At 37.9% G+C, this 16,299-nt stretch overlaps 4 protein-coding genes across 28 annotated transcripts in view; 2 read left to right on the top strand and 2 right to left on the bottom strand.

Annotated features, from left to right (window-relative positions):
- Window positions 1–158: 158 nt before the first annotated feature.
- On the top strand, window positions 159–3,137 carry LOC143346104 (glucose dehydrogenase [FAD, quinone]). Its single transcript, XM_076773863.1, is given in 11 exon segments — window positions 159–312; window positions 915–1,114; window positions 1,184–1,295; window positions 1,360–1,494; window positions 1,550–1,830; window positions 1,912–2,065; window positions 2,139–2,299; window positions 2,395–2,572; window positions 2,656–2,860; window positions 2,932–3,055; window positions 3,057–3,137. Coding segments are annotated over 11 exon segments (1,785 nt in total).
- On the bottom strand, window positions 2,894–4,477 carry LOC143346432 (uncharacterized). Its single transcript, XM_076774512.1, has 2 exons — window positions 4,267–4,477; window positions 2,894–3,950 (listed from the first exon to the last, which is right to left on the bottom strand). Exons 1-2 carry the CDS (start codon window positions 4,348–4,350, stop codon window positions 3,441–3,443), a joined length of 594 nt encoding a protein of 197 aa, XP_076630627.1. The 5' UTR covers window positions 4,351–4,477; the 3' UTR covers window positions 2,894–3,440.
- A 444-nt stretch (window positions 4,478–4,921) lies between these two features.
- Strat (RAB interacting factor STRAT) lies at window positions 4,922–6,179 on the top strand. The gene is made up of 2 exons (XM_076774049.1): window positions 4,922–5,185; window positions 5,463–6,179. The coding sequence occupies exons 1-2, from the start codon at window positions 5,060–5,062 to the stop codon at window positions 5,694–5,696; spliced, it is 360 nt and encodes a 119-aa protein (XP_076630164.1). The 5' UTR covers window positions 4,922–5,059; the 3' UTR covers window positions 5,697–6,179.
- A 399-nt stretch (window positions 6,180–6,578) lies between these two features.
- Phcl-1 (pH-sensitive chloride channel 1) overlaps window positions 6,579–16,299 on the bottom strand; it is a 153,762-nt gene continuing 144,041 nt past the window's right edge. For 15 of the 25 annotated variants that reach the window (XM_076774016.1, XM_076774019.1, XM_076774021.1 and 12 more), the window contains one exon: window positions 6,579–16,060. In XM_076774016.1, the coding sequence (XP_076630131.1) occupies window positions 15,914–16,060 (147 nt within the window). In that variant the 3' untranslated portion in view covers window positions 6,579–15,913. The remainder of the gene's footprint in view (window positions 16,061–16,299) is intronic. The other 10 variants (XM_076774017.1, XM_076774022.1, XM_076774023.1 and 7 more) reach the window with 1 other exon arrangement.

The following is a 16,299-nucleotide window of genomic DNA, read 5'->3' as shown; positions in this document are numbered from 1 at the left end:
GCACGTTAATGTATTCTTTGTAAATGTCACGTTAACACGATAGTTTAAATCATTAATCTAAAGACAATACAATACGTATGCTTTTTCGATTCTTGCAACTCTAGATTTCTAGATTTTATCAACCATACCTTAACCTCAATTTCCGATACAACTGCAAAATGCACGTGGTGACACGATTTCTCATATTTACAGTAACTAGTATAATAGTATTTATATTTAACAATTACCTTGCGTTCATGTACCTTTTTGACATTTATAAACATCAATTGTTTGACGACGTTAACAATTTAGAAGCGTACGATTACATCGTTGGTAAGTTACATTTCTCAATTTAACGTACATACAGGGTGTTCGGCCACCCCTGGGAAAAATTTTAATGGCGGCTTCTAGAGGCCAAAATAAGACGAAAATCAAGAATACCAATTTGTTGATGGAGGCTTCGTTAAAAAGTTATTAACAATTAAATTTAAAAATTTCAAATCGTTCTAAAAAAATTATTTTCGATTGCGGGGGTCAATTACAATCATTTTTGGTCATTACACATACCCCCGAAATCCTACGCACTTTCGAGAAAAAAATTCGAGAAGGTGTGAAATTTTTCGACGGAAAACAAAAATTTCAAATCGTTTTGGAAAAATTATATTCGGTTGCGGGGGTCAATTACAATCATTTTTGGTCATTACACATACCCCCAAAATCTTGCGCATTTTCGAGAAAAAAATTCAGTACGAGCGGAACTTTAAACGTTAATAACTTTTTAACGAAGCCTCCATCAACAAATTGGTATCCTTAATTTTTGTCTTATTTTAGCGTCTAGAATCCCCTATTAAAATTTTTCCCGAACACCCTGTATACAATATGAATTGACAAAAATATACTTTCTATAATAATTAAATGACACAATTGTTTCGTAGTTGGAGCTGGTACCGCGGGTGCAACTTTAGCCACCCGGCTAACTGAACACGGACATAAAATTTTGTTGCTCGAGGCCGGCGGAGTTGCGCCGCCATTCCTCGATATTCCACTTTTAGCTCCTCTGATTCAAAACAGTCCGTTTGACTGGCAATATACGACTGTACCGCAACAAAATGCTTGCAAGGGTTTAACTAATAATGTATTACACTTAATGAATTGTAAAGTAACTGTATTCTAGCCAGGTGTATAATCGAAAAATTGTTCTTAGCAAAGTAGATGGCCCATGGGCAAACTTCTTGGCGGAACCAGTCGATTAAATTACATGCTCTACGTTCGAGGACACCCTTACGATTATAATGAATGGTTTCCAGATTTCATTGGTAATTGCATCAATCTGAAGAATTTATTTTATATCTTTTTTTTAATATCGGAATATATTTCTAGAACCTACTACAGAATATAATGGACCAATGCACGTAAACGACTTACAATGGAATACCGATCTTGCTAATATAGTTTTGAAAGGATTAGAAGAGCTGCATCAACATATTGGCGATATTAACAAAGATTCTAAAACTGGTAATTTTGTAAAACATCGAGAAAGTGTTATAGTTTGCTAATTCTGTCGTTTTAGGGTTCATGAAAGCACAAGTATCAATGAAGGATGGAAAACGATGGAGTACGGATAAATTATTATATAAAAATTTTAAAAATATCTCTATCATTACTCATGCTCGTGTTGAAAAAGTACTGATGGAATCAAACAGAGCAACAGGCGTAAAATTCGTTAAGTTTAATAAGATGTTTAAAGCATTTGCCAAAGAGGGTGTAATTTTGAGTGCTGGCGCGATCGGTACTCCGAAAATATTAATGTTATCCGGTATTGGGCCGAAAAAACATTTGGAAGACTTGAAAGTAAATTTTTTTTGCTTCATAATGATTTTCAATGGTTGATTATATTTTTCGTAATAACGTTATGATCTCTTTACTGTTTAGATAAACGTAATTAGCGATTTACCCGTTGGTCAACATTTAGTAGACCACGTGCTTACTGGAATCGATTTAATTACGCTGAACACGAGCATAGGCTTAAGTATGACCGATACTCTGAATCCCACATCAGCAATAAATTACTTTCTCTTTGGAACAGGTAGAAATTTTTAACTTCGATAATTACTAATTAGAATTCGAATTTTATTACGGATGCGTTTCGTGTAATTTAGGTCCTTGGACATCCGCGGGAGTTGAAGTTTTAGGAACGTTTCATAGTTCGTTCGAAAAAAACAAATCAAACGTACCAGACTTACAGATAATGATGATGCCGCTTGGATCATCGAAAGATAATGGTGTTGTTTTAAAAAAGGCCATGGGGATTTCCGACAAGGTGCATTGCAAAAAAAAAACAATTGATCGTATAGATTTTGTAAAGTATCTATTAATATATCGAAATATTAATTTTTCGTATATCATTTTATATAGGTCTATAACGAATATTTTGCTCCCGTTGTATACAAGGATACAATAACAATTGCTCCTGTTCTATTACATCCAAAAAGTAAGGGAGAAGTCAAATTACGCAGTGGCGATCCATCCGATCCGCCGTTAATCGATCCGAAATACTTATCAAATAAAGACGACATTGCGATTCTCGTAGATGGTACCATAATTGACTAAACTTTCAGTTATCAAACGTATAAGGTATCAGTTACGATTAAATTGCACAAATATTAAATTTCACAGGGCTCAGATTCGTGAAGAAACTTGTTGAAACGGATGCAATGAAAACCGTCGGTGCATCGATTTACGAGAAACATTTTCCTGGCTGTGAAAACGAAACATTTGACAGTACAAAGTATTGGGAATGTTACGTGCAACATTTAACTTTAACTTCCTATCATCCTGCCAGTACGTGCCGTATGGGTGATGTCGTCGATCAAACGTTCAGGTAATTCTATAGTTTTAAACACAAGGCTGATGGTCTGTTTTTACAAATGTTATGAGAACTGTTTCTTACAGAGTTCGTGGCGTGACAAATTTATACGCGATCGATGCGTCCGTGTTACCGTCTTTGCCAAGCGGTAATATCAACGCTGCAGTTTTGATGCTTGTCGAAAAAGCCGCGCGTATATTTAAACAAAATAGAAAAGTTCACGAATAATAACGAGGAATGTTACAAGCCACGTGAGTACTACCATAGATCCAGTAGTAGAGACGATACATGAAATGAACAATTCTTTTATTCGATGCAAATTTAAATTCAGCTTAAAACATAAAGAAAGCTATACTCTCGGTGCATTCGATATTTAAAATGAAAAAGTGACGTTGCACTTGGATATTTGTTTTCAAATCAATGATTTTAGAAAGATATACCATAGAATTCTATGAATTAAAATAATATATCTAGACTTTGTAAGCGTGCATTGAACCGAAGAAACAGACAGTATATTGTTAGAAGTATACTAAATTAAAACCTTATAATAATAGAAATTTAGTTTTATACCATCTACTCTGTATATTAAACGATATCAACGATAATCGCGTCTACTGCTCTTGTAATTTTGCCTAGAGAAGTTATTCGATCGATGATTATTATTGTGATTGCTTCTAGATCTGTGATCTTTGTGATGGTTATCCGCCTTACTCTGCTTTCTATCATAAGGATGCGCTCGCCTAGATCTTCTACTGTCTTTGTAAGAATGAACGTCTTCGTGCTTAGAATGAGAACCTGAGCTTGGCAACATATGCGTTCCAAACATATCTACTTTCATATGAGCCGTATTATTCACTATTAACATCTGTTGACCTAATTGGAGCAGACTGTTCACGCTAAGAGAAGGGTCCTGAGAATTTGCTATTTGCTGTGATTCTACGTTGTTCCTTGTGCTTATACTAAGAGGACGATTAAATAGCTTTGTACCATCGAACAGTTCCATAGCATACAATACAGAATTAATATGTTTGTATGTTACAAATCCGTATGCTCTTTGCTTCCCGTCGCGATCTTTAGGAATAGTAACTCTTTGCACGGGCCCGCCCTACAACATTGCAGAAATGTATCTAATATAAAAATAAATTCATTTTAACGGTCAATAAAGAAAAAAAAAAAAAAAATATGATAAAATGTGATATTAAATGTGATGCGTATTAACGAAAGTTATTAGTACATAACCTTAAATTAGATGCTCGGAAATACAAATAAAATATGATTTCAAAGGTCGTTAGTTATGACGTTAGACGTAACTATATTTTGATATCTTTGGAAATATCCAGTTTTTGAAAGAATGACTTTATCGTGTGCAATCATAAAATATTTGTTGCTTCATGTTTACGCATTTACGCGAATGTACGAACCTGTAAGAATAATTCGTATAGAATCTCTTCCGTTACTCTCTCGTTCAAATTTCCACACCAAAGAGTACGCATATCTTCATCCATGATGCTATAGAATGTAACAAACAGTAAATATCCAAATTTGACCAAAATTAGGAAAGTAATTTAATAAACAATCGACTAGAACACACTACAAGAAACGACAATCACATTCCATGCGTAATATTTGTAATCGACACTAGAGGGCACTGTAGTTTGAACAGTGGATTGAAGCAAATTTAAACGAACTTTGTTCTTTTTGAATCTAGATATTTCGAGAAAGATAATTGTGGGTACGTTCGTTAATTCTTGCGATTTAAGGGTGTACATAATCAAAGTATATGGCGTACATTTCGATAATTATTATATATCAGGTTATTTGGTAATGAATTTTTCTTTTCAAAATCTCTAACGTCCACTAACGCGACTTTCACTCGGACTACGAAAGAAATAATTGTTTGCATTTTACTTTTGACAAATTACTTAATAATAGAATTATCATGAAAAAAGATCGAAATCTATTTGGCAGAATTAATTCCCTCATTACGAAGAAAAAAATATGTTCGTTCGCTACGACTTGAAGTTGCCTTCGATAATCGACGTTTGGCTGTTTGATTATCGAATTCTCATTGGGTATATATAGTACTACAGTATGGCTTACAATGCAACCAAATAGTTTAGGTTTAAATGTCAATGTCATTGGTATTGATAGCGGCGTGATTAAAATATATATATGTATATGTAGATAAAGCGTTAAACTTTTATATTGAAAAATATGTCAACGGACAAAGGTAACAGTTCCTTGAAGGATCAGGATGAAAAAAACAAGCTCAGGGTTTACTGTACATTTTGCCCGTCGAAAATGCTGAATGCAGGTGCAGCCCGTCTGGTAAACATCGAGGTGATTAATTATCGATATAACTACGAGAAATTTAAACAAAAACGAAACTGCCAATAACTTGTACAATTGTAAGAATGTTTTCAAGCGTTACACAGTGATTTGGATGTACTCTTTTTTTCATTATTGCGATACTGCAAAACCTAACCTCAATATTTGTTTACTTTTTAATGGTCTGTCGACCGATTTGTTTAACACGAAAATTGAATAAAAGAAAGAGCACAGTATTTAGTTAAGAGACTAGGATTTAAGTAGGCTAAGGTATTTGATAACATTTTAGTTTAATCTACCCTATGTACAACGTAAGGGAGAGGGTGAAGCTAATCAGCAGGAATCGATAACAGACTATTGGTTGGTGGAGGACATGTACACATTTGAAAATATCGGTGTCTCGCATATGGTAGACAACGTAAAGTATTTAGCATGCGCAGATTGTGAAAGGGGCCCCGTGGGTTGGCACGATCTGTCTACAAAGAAGTCGTACATTGCGTTGAGCAGAGTCAAGCACGAATGATTTATAAATAAAGGTATTTTTTTAATTTTTACGAGCTATGGTTTGATTTCTTATTCAAGAAGCTACAAGAGAAACAGAAGAAACGTCTCGGAAAGTCTGGACGAAGAATGCACATTGCTATTTAAGTTGATAGTTTAATATTCAATCACGTACGTTACAAACACAGCCGAATAAATCAGATAATCAATCGTCGTTACGATGTAATAATCAATAAATTACGCTTACGATCAGAAATCATTTATCAATGTACTTAATACGTATGCATTCGTGTGAATCAAGTTTATCTCAATGCATTGAATTTTTATGCGCTGTGCATATCGGTATAATTAATTATTTTATGTAAAGTGTTAGACGCGTGGGTGCCTAAGTGTACGTACTTATATATGTATTTGTATATGCATATAAATCAATGTTTTCTTAAAAAATGATATCGATATTCGAATTTAGCATCTTCGATGTATTTAAAAAAAAAAAAAAAAAACAGAACAAATAAGAAAAGATATTTAATACTTCACTGTTCATTGTACTTGGCTCTCTAGATAGAGGAGATGATCTTTTTTTTTTTTTTTTTTAAAGGCTTTGCTCAAAGATACAGAACTATTTGTATGGCACTGTGCTTTATTAATCAATATTTCGTTCTTTCGACTATCGGATTATTTTATCACGGAGAAAAGAAATTCTTGCATACATACAAAACATATATACGCGCACATGTATACACGTATATGTTTGCAAAGCCTTTTCCAGAAAAGTTAATCGTAATTATTTATCGTGTATTTCCTCTAGACGTTTTTCGGTTTGCCTTAAATATTGCAAAAATAGTCGCGCGTTCGTTCCTAGCCATGTCGCGTCGGCCTTTAATAACATCACAGTGTTTTCATATTTTTTTTTCTTTGTCTCTCTATTCTTTACTCCCTCGCGCGTTGTCTCGAACAATTTCAATACGTAATAGGTAACTGCGAACGAGTAATTTTTAATAATTACAAGTAACAACTGCGACGGTGTACATTAATCGTCAGAATTGCGCGATACGATACGAAATATACGACGATGACAAATGATGATCGATGTGAATAGGAAAATTTCAGCTACGATGAATGAAATTAAATTAATGACGTTAACGATACTATCCATAGTAATTATCCAGCTCGCAATAAATAATAACGTGTCGATAAATTGTAACGGTGAACATCGGATCAACAATGCGAATTCTAATCTAAGAGAACTCTTTCTCTCGTTCTCTCTCACTCATACACATACACGCGGCGCACACAGACGCACACTCGCTCTCTCGAAATTGCGTAATACTCGAAAATGTCGATTTCTAATGAATTAGCGTTTATAAGGCTCATATCTAATACGGTTTACTCGTTTCCATCGGTCATGATCGCTCGTTTAGGAGCTGTGGGACGCAAAGATTTATTCTACAATGAGTCGTAATGCGTTCGAGCCGTGAACGATAGTCGTATAACAGCCTTGTACGACAGTTTGTGCAAACATTGTTCAAACTGGCGTATCGACGATGGTTGTAGAAATAATTGTACGAAAAATCGTTACGCCCGTGGCTCCTATTTGCCTCCCACTATCGTCAGACGCATTTAGAAACGAAGCTTTGCGATAGGCGGCGCTGATATCATACATGTACGTATATTATAATCGCGTAACACAGAATCTGTGCCTTCTACCCTTTGGCAGACGCAGTGAAAAGGTATAAAAATAACCAGAATAAAATCGGATAGACTGGAAAGTATACAGGGTGTGCCAAAAGAGAAGCGACTCCCTTAGGAATATACCGCGTGTTTTGGAGCACCCTGTACGCACGTGGACGTTTACGCTACTCGTAAATGTCCGACAATCATTGTCGCCGATGACGATCGATTGTTGAACATTTTTTCTTTTTTTCCTTTTTCTTTTTTTTGAAATACTCTGAAACTATTGGTACCCTGAACGCTGTTTGGATCAAAGCATCATTCCGAGCAGTAACAAGTAGCAGTAGCAGATTTCGGACATTTAACTCTAACATGTACATAATCATGCACGTACTATCCAGTGATGACTTGTTGGCTAGGCACCTGCAAACTAAACTGGCCAAGAGCAAGGAGAGAAGGTCTTAGCGCCGCCTTATTCCTACTGGAGAGGCTCTACTGGAGGCAGTAGGGTCTCCATAACCACGAGAGATACATTTTTGTTCTATTCATGGCTAGTATTTTGAGCGTTACGCCAATGCCTCTCAGTCTTGTCCTATTCTACTCTGTCCCTATACAGGGTGTTTGGCCACCTCTGGGAAAAATTTTAATGGCGGATTGTAGAGGCCAAAATAAGGCGAAAATCAAGAATACCAATTTGTTGATGAAGGCTTCGTTAAACAATTATTAACGTTTAAAGTTCCGACAGTACTGAATTTTTTTCTCGAAACTGAGTAGGATTTTGGGAGTATGTCTGTTGACCAAAAATGCTTGCAATTGACCCCTGCAACTAAAAATAATTTTGCAAGATGATTCGAGAGTCTTTTTTTTTAGCCAAAATATTCAGCACATACTCGAATTTTTTTCTCGAAAGTGGGTAGGATTTCGGAGGTATGTATAATGACCAAAAATGCTTGCAATTAACCCCTGCAACTAAAAATAATTTTTCCAAGATGATTCGAAAGTCTTTTTTTTTAGCCAAAATATTCAGCATTTACTCGAATTTTTTTCTCGAAAGTGGGTAGGATTTCGGAGGTATGTATAATAACCAAAAATGCTTGCAATTAACCCCTGCAACTAAAAATAATTTTTCCAAGACGATTCGAAAGTCTTTTTTTTTAGCCAAAATATTCAGCATTTACTCGAATTTTTTTCTCGAAAGTGGGTAGGATTTCGGAGGTATGTATAATGACCAAAAATGATTGTAATTGCCCCCCGCAACTAAAAATAATTTTTCCAAGACGATTCGAAAGTCTTTTTTTTTACCCAAAACTTTCAGTACATACTCGAATTTTTTTCTCGTAAGTGGGTAGGATTTCGGAGGTATGTATAATGACCAAAAATGCTTGCAATTAACCCCTGCAACTAAAAATAATTTTTCCAAGACGATTTGAAAGTCTTTTTTTTTACCCAAAACTTTCAGCACATACTCGAATTTTTTTCTCGTAAGTGGGTAGGATTTCGGAGGTATGTATAATGACCAAAAATGCTTGCAATTAACCCCTGCAACTAAAAATAATTTTTCCAAGGCGATTCGAAAGTCTTTTTTTTTACCCAAAACTTTCAGCACATACTCGAATTTTTTTCTCGTAAGTGGGTAGGATTTCGGAGGTATGTATAATGACCAAAAATGCTTGCAATTAACCCCTGCAACTAAAAATAATTTTTCCAAGATGATTCGAAAGTCTTTTTTTTTAGCCAAAATATTCAGCATTTACTCGAATTTTTTTCTCGAAAGTGGGTAGGATTTCGGAGGTATGTATAATGACCAAAAATGCTTGCAATTAACCCCTGCAACTAAAAATAATTTTTCCAAGATGATTCGAAAGTCTTTTTTTTTAGTCAAAATATTCAGCATTTACTCGAATTTTTTTCTCGAAAGTGGGTAGGATTTCGGAGGTATGTATAATGACCAAAAATGATTGTAATTGCCCCCCGCAACCGAAACTAATTTTTCCGTGAATGATTTGAAATTTTTGAATTTAATTGTTAATAACTTTTTAACGAAGCCTCCATCAACAAATTGGTATTCTTGATTTTCGTCTTATTTTGGCCTCTAGAATCCTCTATTAAAATTTTTCCCTGGGGTGGCCGAACACCCTGTATACGTTTTTGTCACGCGATGGAATAGTAGTTGTGAGCAGCCCAAACAATAATGACAATGCGTGTGAGAGTAGGCGTCGCTGTTACGCTACGGCCAATCAGCGTGCCTAGGCATCAAGTCATCACTGGATAGTACTTGTCTCTTCGTTTCTCTCTAACCATCAGCACTCTTCGACCGTACAATGATAAGTTTCTTCGAGAACCTCCCTGTCTCCTTACACTCTGACTAGATTTAAATTATCGCTCGTTTCACCTTGAAATCACCCCTCCACCTCGTCCTAGCTACGTTTGAACGTTCCACGTAATTGCAATGGCACACTAAGTCGTTTTCTTTTTGTTCCTCGTCCAGGGAAAGAATAGGCGTAATCAAACTCGGTCGGATTCGACGGTAAGAATCGCAAAATCGACACAGTTTCATTTAGATTTACCAAAGAGAAACGGATAAAAATGAAATAGACGAATATCGGTTCCTTTTCTCGATTTTGCTTGCACGTAAATAATATCGACCGATCGATTAATCCTAACGCGATTGCTCGGGAGTCGAACCGACGCGACGCCTCGATGGATCGAGCAATTTCGAAACAACGGACGAGACGATCGAAAAAAGGGATGCGTGGGTGTTCTGGTATTCGAGGTTGGTTCGCGTGAAACCGTGCAAAAAATCGCGTGGTAGAAAGTTCGCCGGTGCGAGAAGCCACGTATTGTTGATCACAATCCGATCAACGATTAACCTAAAAACAGTTTCGATGCGGAATGCAGAACGTATTTCTGCTATTTAAAGACCCACTCGACGGGTCGAATTTCCTTTCGCGGTTCATTCGTTCGCTGTAGATTAATCTTCTCTCGCGAGAAACTAGAATCTTTTTCACAATATCTCCTAGGAATGACTTTCGATTTTTCGAGGATCAGCTTCGTCGTACAGAATCTGAAGCACTGAACCCCTCGAACACGACGCACGTTCCATCTATCGATCTACGAACGACTCACACTTTACAACCACGCGGCAGATGTCTACCTATTTCTTCGATGTCTTCTTTCTACTTGGAAAATTTAAACGTCGATCGAGATCGAAAATTGCGTCGTAGTTCGAGGGGTTAACGGAGGGACGCGGATAAAAACCGAACGTAGACTTTTGACGGTAACATTAATTTTAACGGTGGATATCGGCTAGAAACGCATCGATACAAGCCGCTTAAGCTCTCAGAAAAGATCGAACGTTTACGAGCGACGAACTCTCGACATTCGCCGCCTACGCATCGGTGTAAGAAATCAATCGTGAAAAATTCGTTGGCGAGGCTCTCCGGCGACGATTTGCCTTTCGTTTCGCGGTTTCTAACGCTATCGACGCTTTATATAACGCTTAACATCGAAGTACTATTCAGAGATGACTTGCTGGCTACAAACTAAACGGAGCAAGGGGGTCTTATTCCCACTATAGAGGTCTGCTCTGGTGTCACGCTACATAATAGTAGGGTTTCCATGACCACGAGAGATACATTTTTGTTCTATTCACGGCTAGAATTTTGAGCGTTACGCCAATGCCTCTCAGTCTTGTCCTATCCTACTCTGTCTCTATACATTTCGTTTACGTCCTTTGTCACGCGATGGAATTGTAGCTGTGAGCGGCTCAGCCAATAATGACAATGCGCGTGAGGTTGGGCATCGCTACTACGCTACAGCCAATCAGCGTGCGTAGCCATCAAGTCATCATTGGATAGTACTGGATAGCACTATCCAATGATGACTTGTTGACTAGGCACCAACAAACTAAACGGTGCAAGGGCAAGGAGGGAAGGTCTTAGCGCCGCCTTATTCCCACTGGAGAGTCACGCTGCATAGTAGTAGGGTCACCATCTTGTCCTATCCTACTCTGTCCCTATACGTTTCGTTCGTGTTCTTTGTCACGCGATGGAATTGTAGCTGTGAGCGGCTCAGCCAATAACGATAATGCGTGTGGGGTTGCCCAGTTGTGGCGTGCCTAGCCAACAAGTCATCACTGGACAGTACTGTAATTAAAATATTCAATATTCAATTTGTCGAAACGAAAACCGGTCGATAACCATTGGACACGGTCGGTAAAATGGTAAGTTGACCGTCGGTAAGGTCGACGAGTGTCGTTCGATAGATTGCTAGTTGATTCTCGTCTTTCTCTCGGCAATACAATTGGAAAATCATGATGTAATTAAGTGGATGCGAAACGAAGGACGAATCGGTTATTAATTTTCGAGGGGAGCCCCGCCTCGGCTCGCATACGTGCACAGCTAATTAATTATATGACGCTAAAGAGTTAGGATTACGTGTCTTGGTCCGTGGAGTATTAAATGTTAACGACATTAATTAATTTATTTACCAACGCTCCCTATCACCTAAACGACAGCTTGTTCACTCACGGCAGGTGACGCATATAAAACGTAGTAATAAGTTTAGTAGTAATAAGTTTATTCCTTTTTACCATCGACTCTCGTGGCCAGGCTCGGTGCCCTCGAATGTATTTCCCCCCGGGAAGTATTCGAGAAAGTCCACCGAGTTTGGACGAAGAGCGACGCCCTCGTACGATTATGAACGTCCCCGATGAAATATAATTTTCCTCGTCGAGAATCGATCGTTTTTCCTGATCGTCGAACTCGATTCTACGCAATATTCGTTGTGTCGATTACGCGTTATCCTCGGATATACTCGTTTTAAATCGGCGCCATATTTAAGAGAAGCTTATTTTTACGACGCCCGTCGGCATTCGTACGATTATCATCTACGATCCTAATTATAATCGTAATAAATATAGCGGATACAGTATAATTATATTGTCCACAATGACACCATAAAAACGTATCTTCTCGAGGGCTTGTCAAACGAATCTTCGTCTCTTTGCCGAACGAAACGTTCTCAACAATATTTCAAGCGTGTTTACGAACGTTGGATATTTTTCTCTTTTTTTTTTTCATTGCGATCAAGCGACCTCTAATCTCGCCCCACTTTGGCTCGGAACGCTCGCTCGTTTGTATAAAAAGAACCAGAATGAGACGCCCCTGGTCGAGATGGAGTCATTGCCCGCGACCGATATAACTATAAAGTATTTGAATCTGATTACTCTAGACACGTAAGACAATATTTTTTTTGTGTGTGTTGTCGTGTAACGTTATATTGAGCTTGCTGAAATCGTTAAATCCCATTCCTATCGATCCTTCGATCGGACAGCAGAGCCGCTCCGTAAACTTGAAATACTTGGAATAAATTCTTGGAGTTTCTAGTCTCTTTGGTCTGCGATCGATATGGCTGTACAATCCATCCGAAAGTCCGTAATAAGAACTATGGTTTTAGAAGTTAGCGATAATAACGATACAGTAGTACGATAGCAGCGGTATCAAGTAATATAAGTGGTAATAACAGTTATTTTCTCTTACGGGTAACGGTAGTAATAGTAATAATAGTAATAGTGGTAGTAATAGTAATAATAACGACAGCGTCGATAGTATCATAGCGATATAAGATATCTCTAAAGGTACACGGGTCGCTCGGAGAAACGTCGAATGTTGGCTCGCGAGTATACGATCCTAAAAAGTGTTTTTTTTTTTTTTTAACTTTTCTTTTTTAAACTCACCGTTCCAGACAGCGCCATGTTTCGTAATTACTTTCAACGTTACGATCGAACTTCGCTGACATTTTCACGACACATAACCTCTACGGATTCCTCTAAGGTTTTGTAAATCCTGCGCGGGCAAAGCGTACAGCATCTCTCGGCACTTCGTTACACCTAATCGCAAGCTTTACCCGTAATACGTTAAACTTTTTTCCCCCTTGCGTTATCCCGTGGTTTTTGTCTCGCTTCGAACATTCATCGAATAAGAAAAACCAAGGAAAGTACAAACGAAAACCGTTTCGCGAGCTTGCTTTCGAGCTGTCTTTGGTTCGTGCATCGTTTTCTCGTCGTTTATTGCGTCGATCGTATAACTTGGATACGAATCTTTAAAGCTATCAGCCGCGAAAGCTACTCTGAACGATCGAAAGAAGATTCCCACTCGTATTCGTACGTCTATAATGGCGATTCGCTATTAAGCTTGTTACTTATGAATTCTTTCAAATGTTGTTTATTACACCTCTGTTACTTTTAGTTATAAATTAATTCCTGCAACACTGATAGAGATAATATAAACAGTACACAAATAATGCCAATAATACACGTTTTTCCCCCCTAGCGGTCACCCATCCTAACTCGATCGCACCGAATGCAGCTTTACTTCAATGATCAGGCACGAGCCACTGTTACCAACGTGCCACAACCGTCGACAATTTTTATTCCTAATTTATTCAAACATAACCCATAAATATTTCAACATACAAAAACATGGATTCGTACCAAACACAACGGTTCGATTCATAAAAAACAAACTTCCTTTATTTATTGCTAATCATCATTGCAGTGTACGAATACAAGTGGGAGTAACTGTACAGGGTGTTCGGCCACACCTGGGAAAAATTTTAATGGGGGATTCTAGAGGACAAAATAAGACGAAAATCAAGAATACCAATTTGTTGATGGTGGATTTGTTACAAAGTTATTAACGTTTAAAGTTCCGCCCGTACTGAATTTTTTTTCTCGAAAATGCGTGGGATTTCGAGAGTGTGTCTATTCACCAAAAATGATTGTAATTGACCCCCACAGCTAGCAATATTTTTTTCAGAACGATTTGAAATATTTTAATTTCGTCGAAAAATTTCACATCTTCTCGAATTTTTTTCTAGAAAGAGGGTAGGATTTCGGGGGTATGTGTAATGACAAAAAATGATTGCAATTGACCCCCGCATCCAAATATAATTTTTCCAGGACGATTTGAAATTTTTTAATTTTGTCGAAAAATTTGTAAACCTATTCGAATTTTTTTCTCGAAAGTCCGAGGGTTTTCGAGGTTATGTATATTGACCAAAAATGATTGTAATTGACCCCCGCAACCGAAAATAATTTTTCCAGAACGATTTGAAACTTTTGAATTTAATTGTTAATAACTTTTTAACAAAGTCTCAGTCAAGAAATTTATATTCTTGATTTTCGTCTTAATTTGGCCTCTAGTATCTCCCGTTAAAATTCTCCCTGGGGTGGTCGAACACCCTGTATATGTATACACGGCAGTGTACAAAAGTTTTAGTTTTATAATCGAAACAGAGTGGAACAACATTTCCATACAACGTGTGGATTTAATACGAATTTCTCTGCGATCGTGAAAGTTTAGAAACGAAAAAAATTTTCGTTCTTTTTGTGTCAAATATATTTCAATACTGTGAACGTATTTTTACCAAATGCGAGACAAAGCAACGTTTGGGGAACCAAATAAAAATATGTAGCGCGATAGTCTTAGAAGTAATCGCGTAAAACTTCTGTCCACCGTAGTATATACGTGTATATGTACATATATTATTATGTACGTTACGTATACGCAATAATATCTACCGAAAAGCTTCGACGGAACGACGATTGATTAACCAAATTTATATGTATACATGTATATGTATATATACATATAAATCGTATATATATTTGTTTCTTTTTGTACAGCGGAATTGTTGCAGCCCTGCTCCCTTAGTTTAAAAGCGAACGTCTCATTTTTTTTTTCTTTTTTTTTTTCTTTTTTTTTCTCTCAAAAGGTCTACGGAGTACAGAGCTAACCTGCGATCACGTTGAATTTGCCGCGATTGCCGTTTTAAGTCGACGAGATATCGAAAAAAAGAGGTCGATCTTTAAGTAAAAGGCGAATCACGAGTTAGCGATTTCATGGACGACACTTGCATCGACCTTCTCCTATTTTTAGTGACATCGTACGAACAAGTATAACACGTTCCTTAAGCGAGTAGGTTTGATTCGTTCAGCTAATTAGTCAGAAGCATATATCAATGTCGAGAATCAGCGGCGTGACTATCCGACGATAGAAGAGAAATTAAAAGAAACGAAGCGTGTATCTCGCGTTTGGTTGGTTCCTCGCCTGTCTCTCTTTTTTTTCTTCCTCCGTTTTCGCACGTGTGCGCCATCGAGTGTCGCATGTGTGTGTACGCGTGTGTCGTAATCGATCACCCGTTGGATCGACCTTCTATCGGGAAAAAGGGGGTGCTTTTAAGAGTTATCACATGTGAGAAAAGATGAAACCGAGGCAAATCCATCGACTCGACAGTTTTTCTACGCGACCGCCTCGCTTAACCTCTCGAAGCCGAGGAAAAGACGCCCCCTCGCTATTCCGGCGTTCTTCGCGAAACAAATCGTCGAACACTCGTTTTCTTCGATTTCGCGGCTCGAACACTCTCGTGTCTGGGCTTCCCCGACCGTTCGATCCTCCGCCCAGGGCTCTTCTTTCCACGGACCAGCCTCGAAGTATCTTTAACGGACGTGTCTACTCGCGATAGAGTTCGTCTATTCGATGATCGACGGTCGCCTCAGGTGCCAGTCTACGAGGAGCCCTTGTAGTGGATGAAGAAAAAGGTGAGGAACATGAAATAGGCGACCGGGAAGGTGATTCGTGCTATCACGTCGATCGTTTTTGCTACTCGTATCGGATGCGGTGGCTCCTTTTTTCGCAGCTGGAACAGAGACACCTGTGCGTCACTAAAATTTTATATTCTTCCCTCGGCGAGCGGTCCAAACATGGTCGAGTCTTGATAAACTTGGATTGGAAAAGTCGATTAATTGACTAGCGATCGATAAATGCTTGCAACGAGATGTCTGTTAGTCACAGACGAGGCACACGAGTAGACCTTACACATCCAACGTATTTTTCTGGAACTCTAACCTCAAATTATGTTTTCGAAAAAGAATTTTTTTTCTCGAAAACGCG

Source organism: Colletes latitarsis, chromosome 10, assembly GCF_051014445.1.
Source record: "Colletes latitarsis isolate SP2378_abdomen chromosome 10, iyColLati1, whole genome shotgun sequence".
NCBI classification, from domain to species: Eukaryota; Metazoa; Arthropoda; class Insecta; order Hymenoptera; family Colletidae; genus Colletes; species Colletes latitarsis.
The sequence above is the reverse complement of the archived record's forward strand: the minus strand, read 5'-3'. Positions and strand labels throughout refer to the sequence as shown.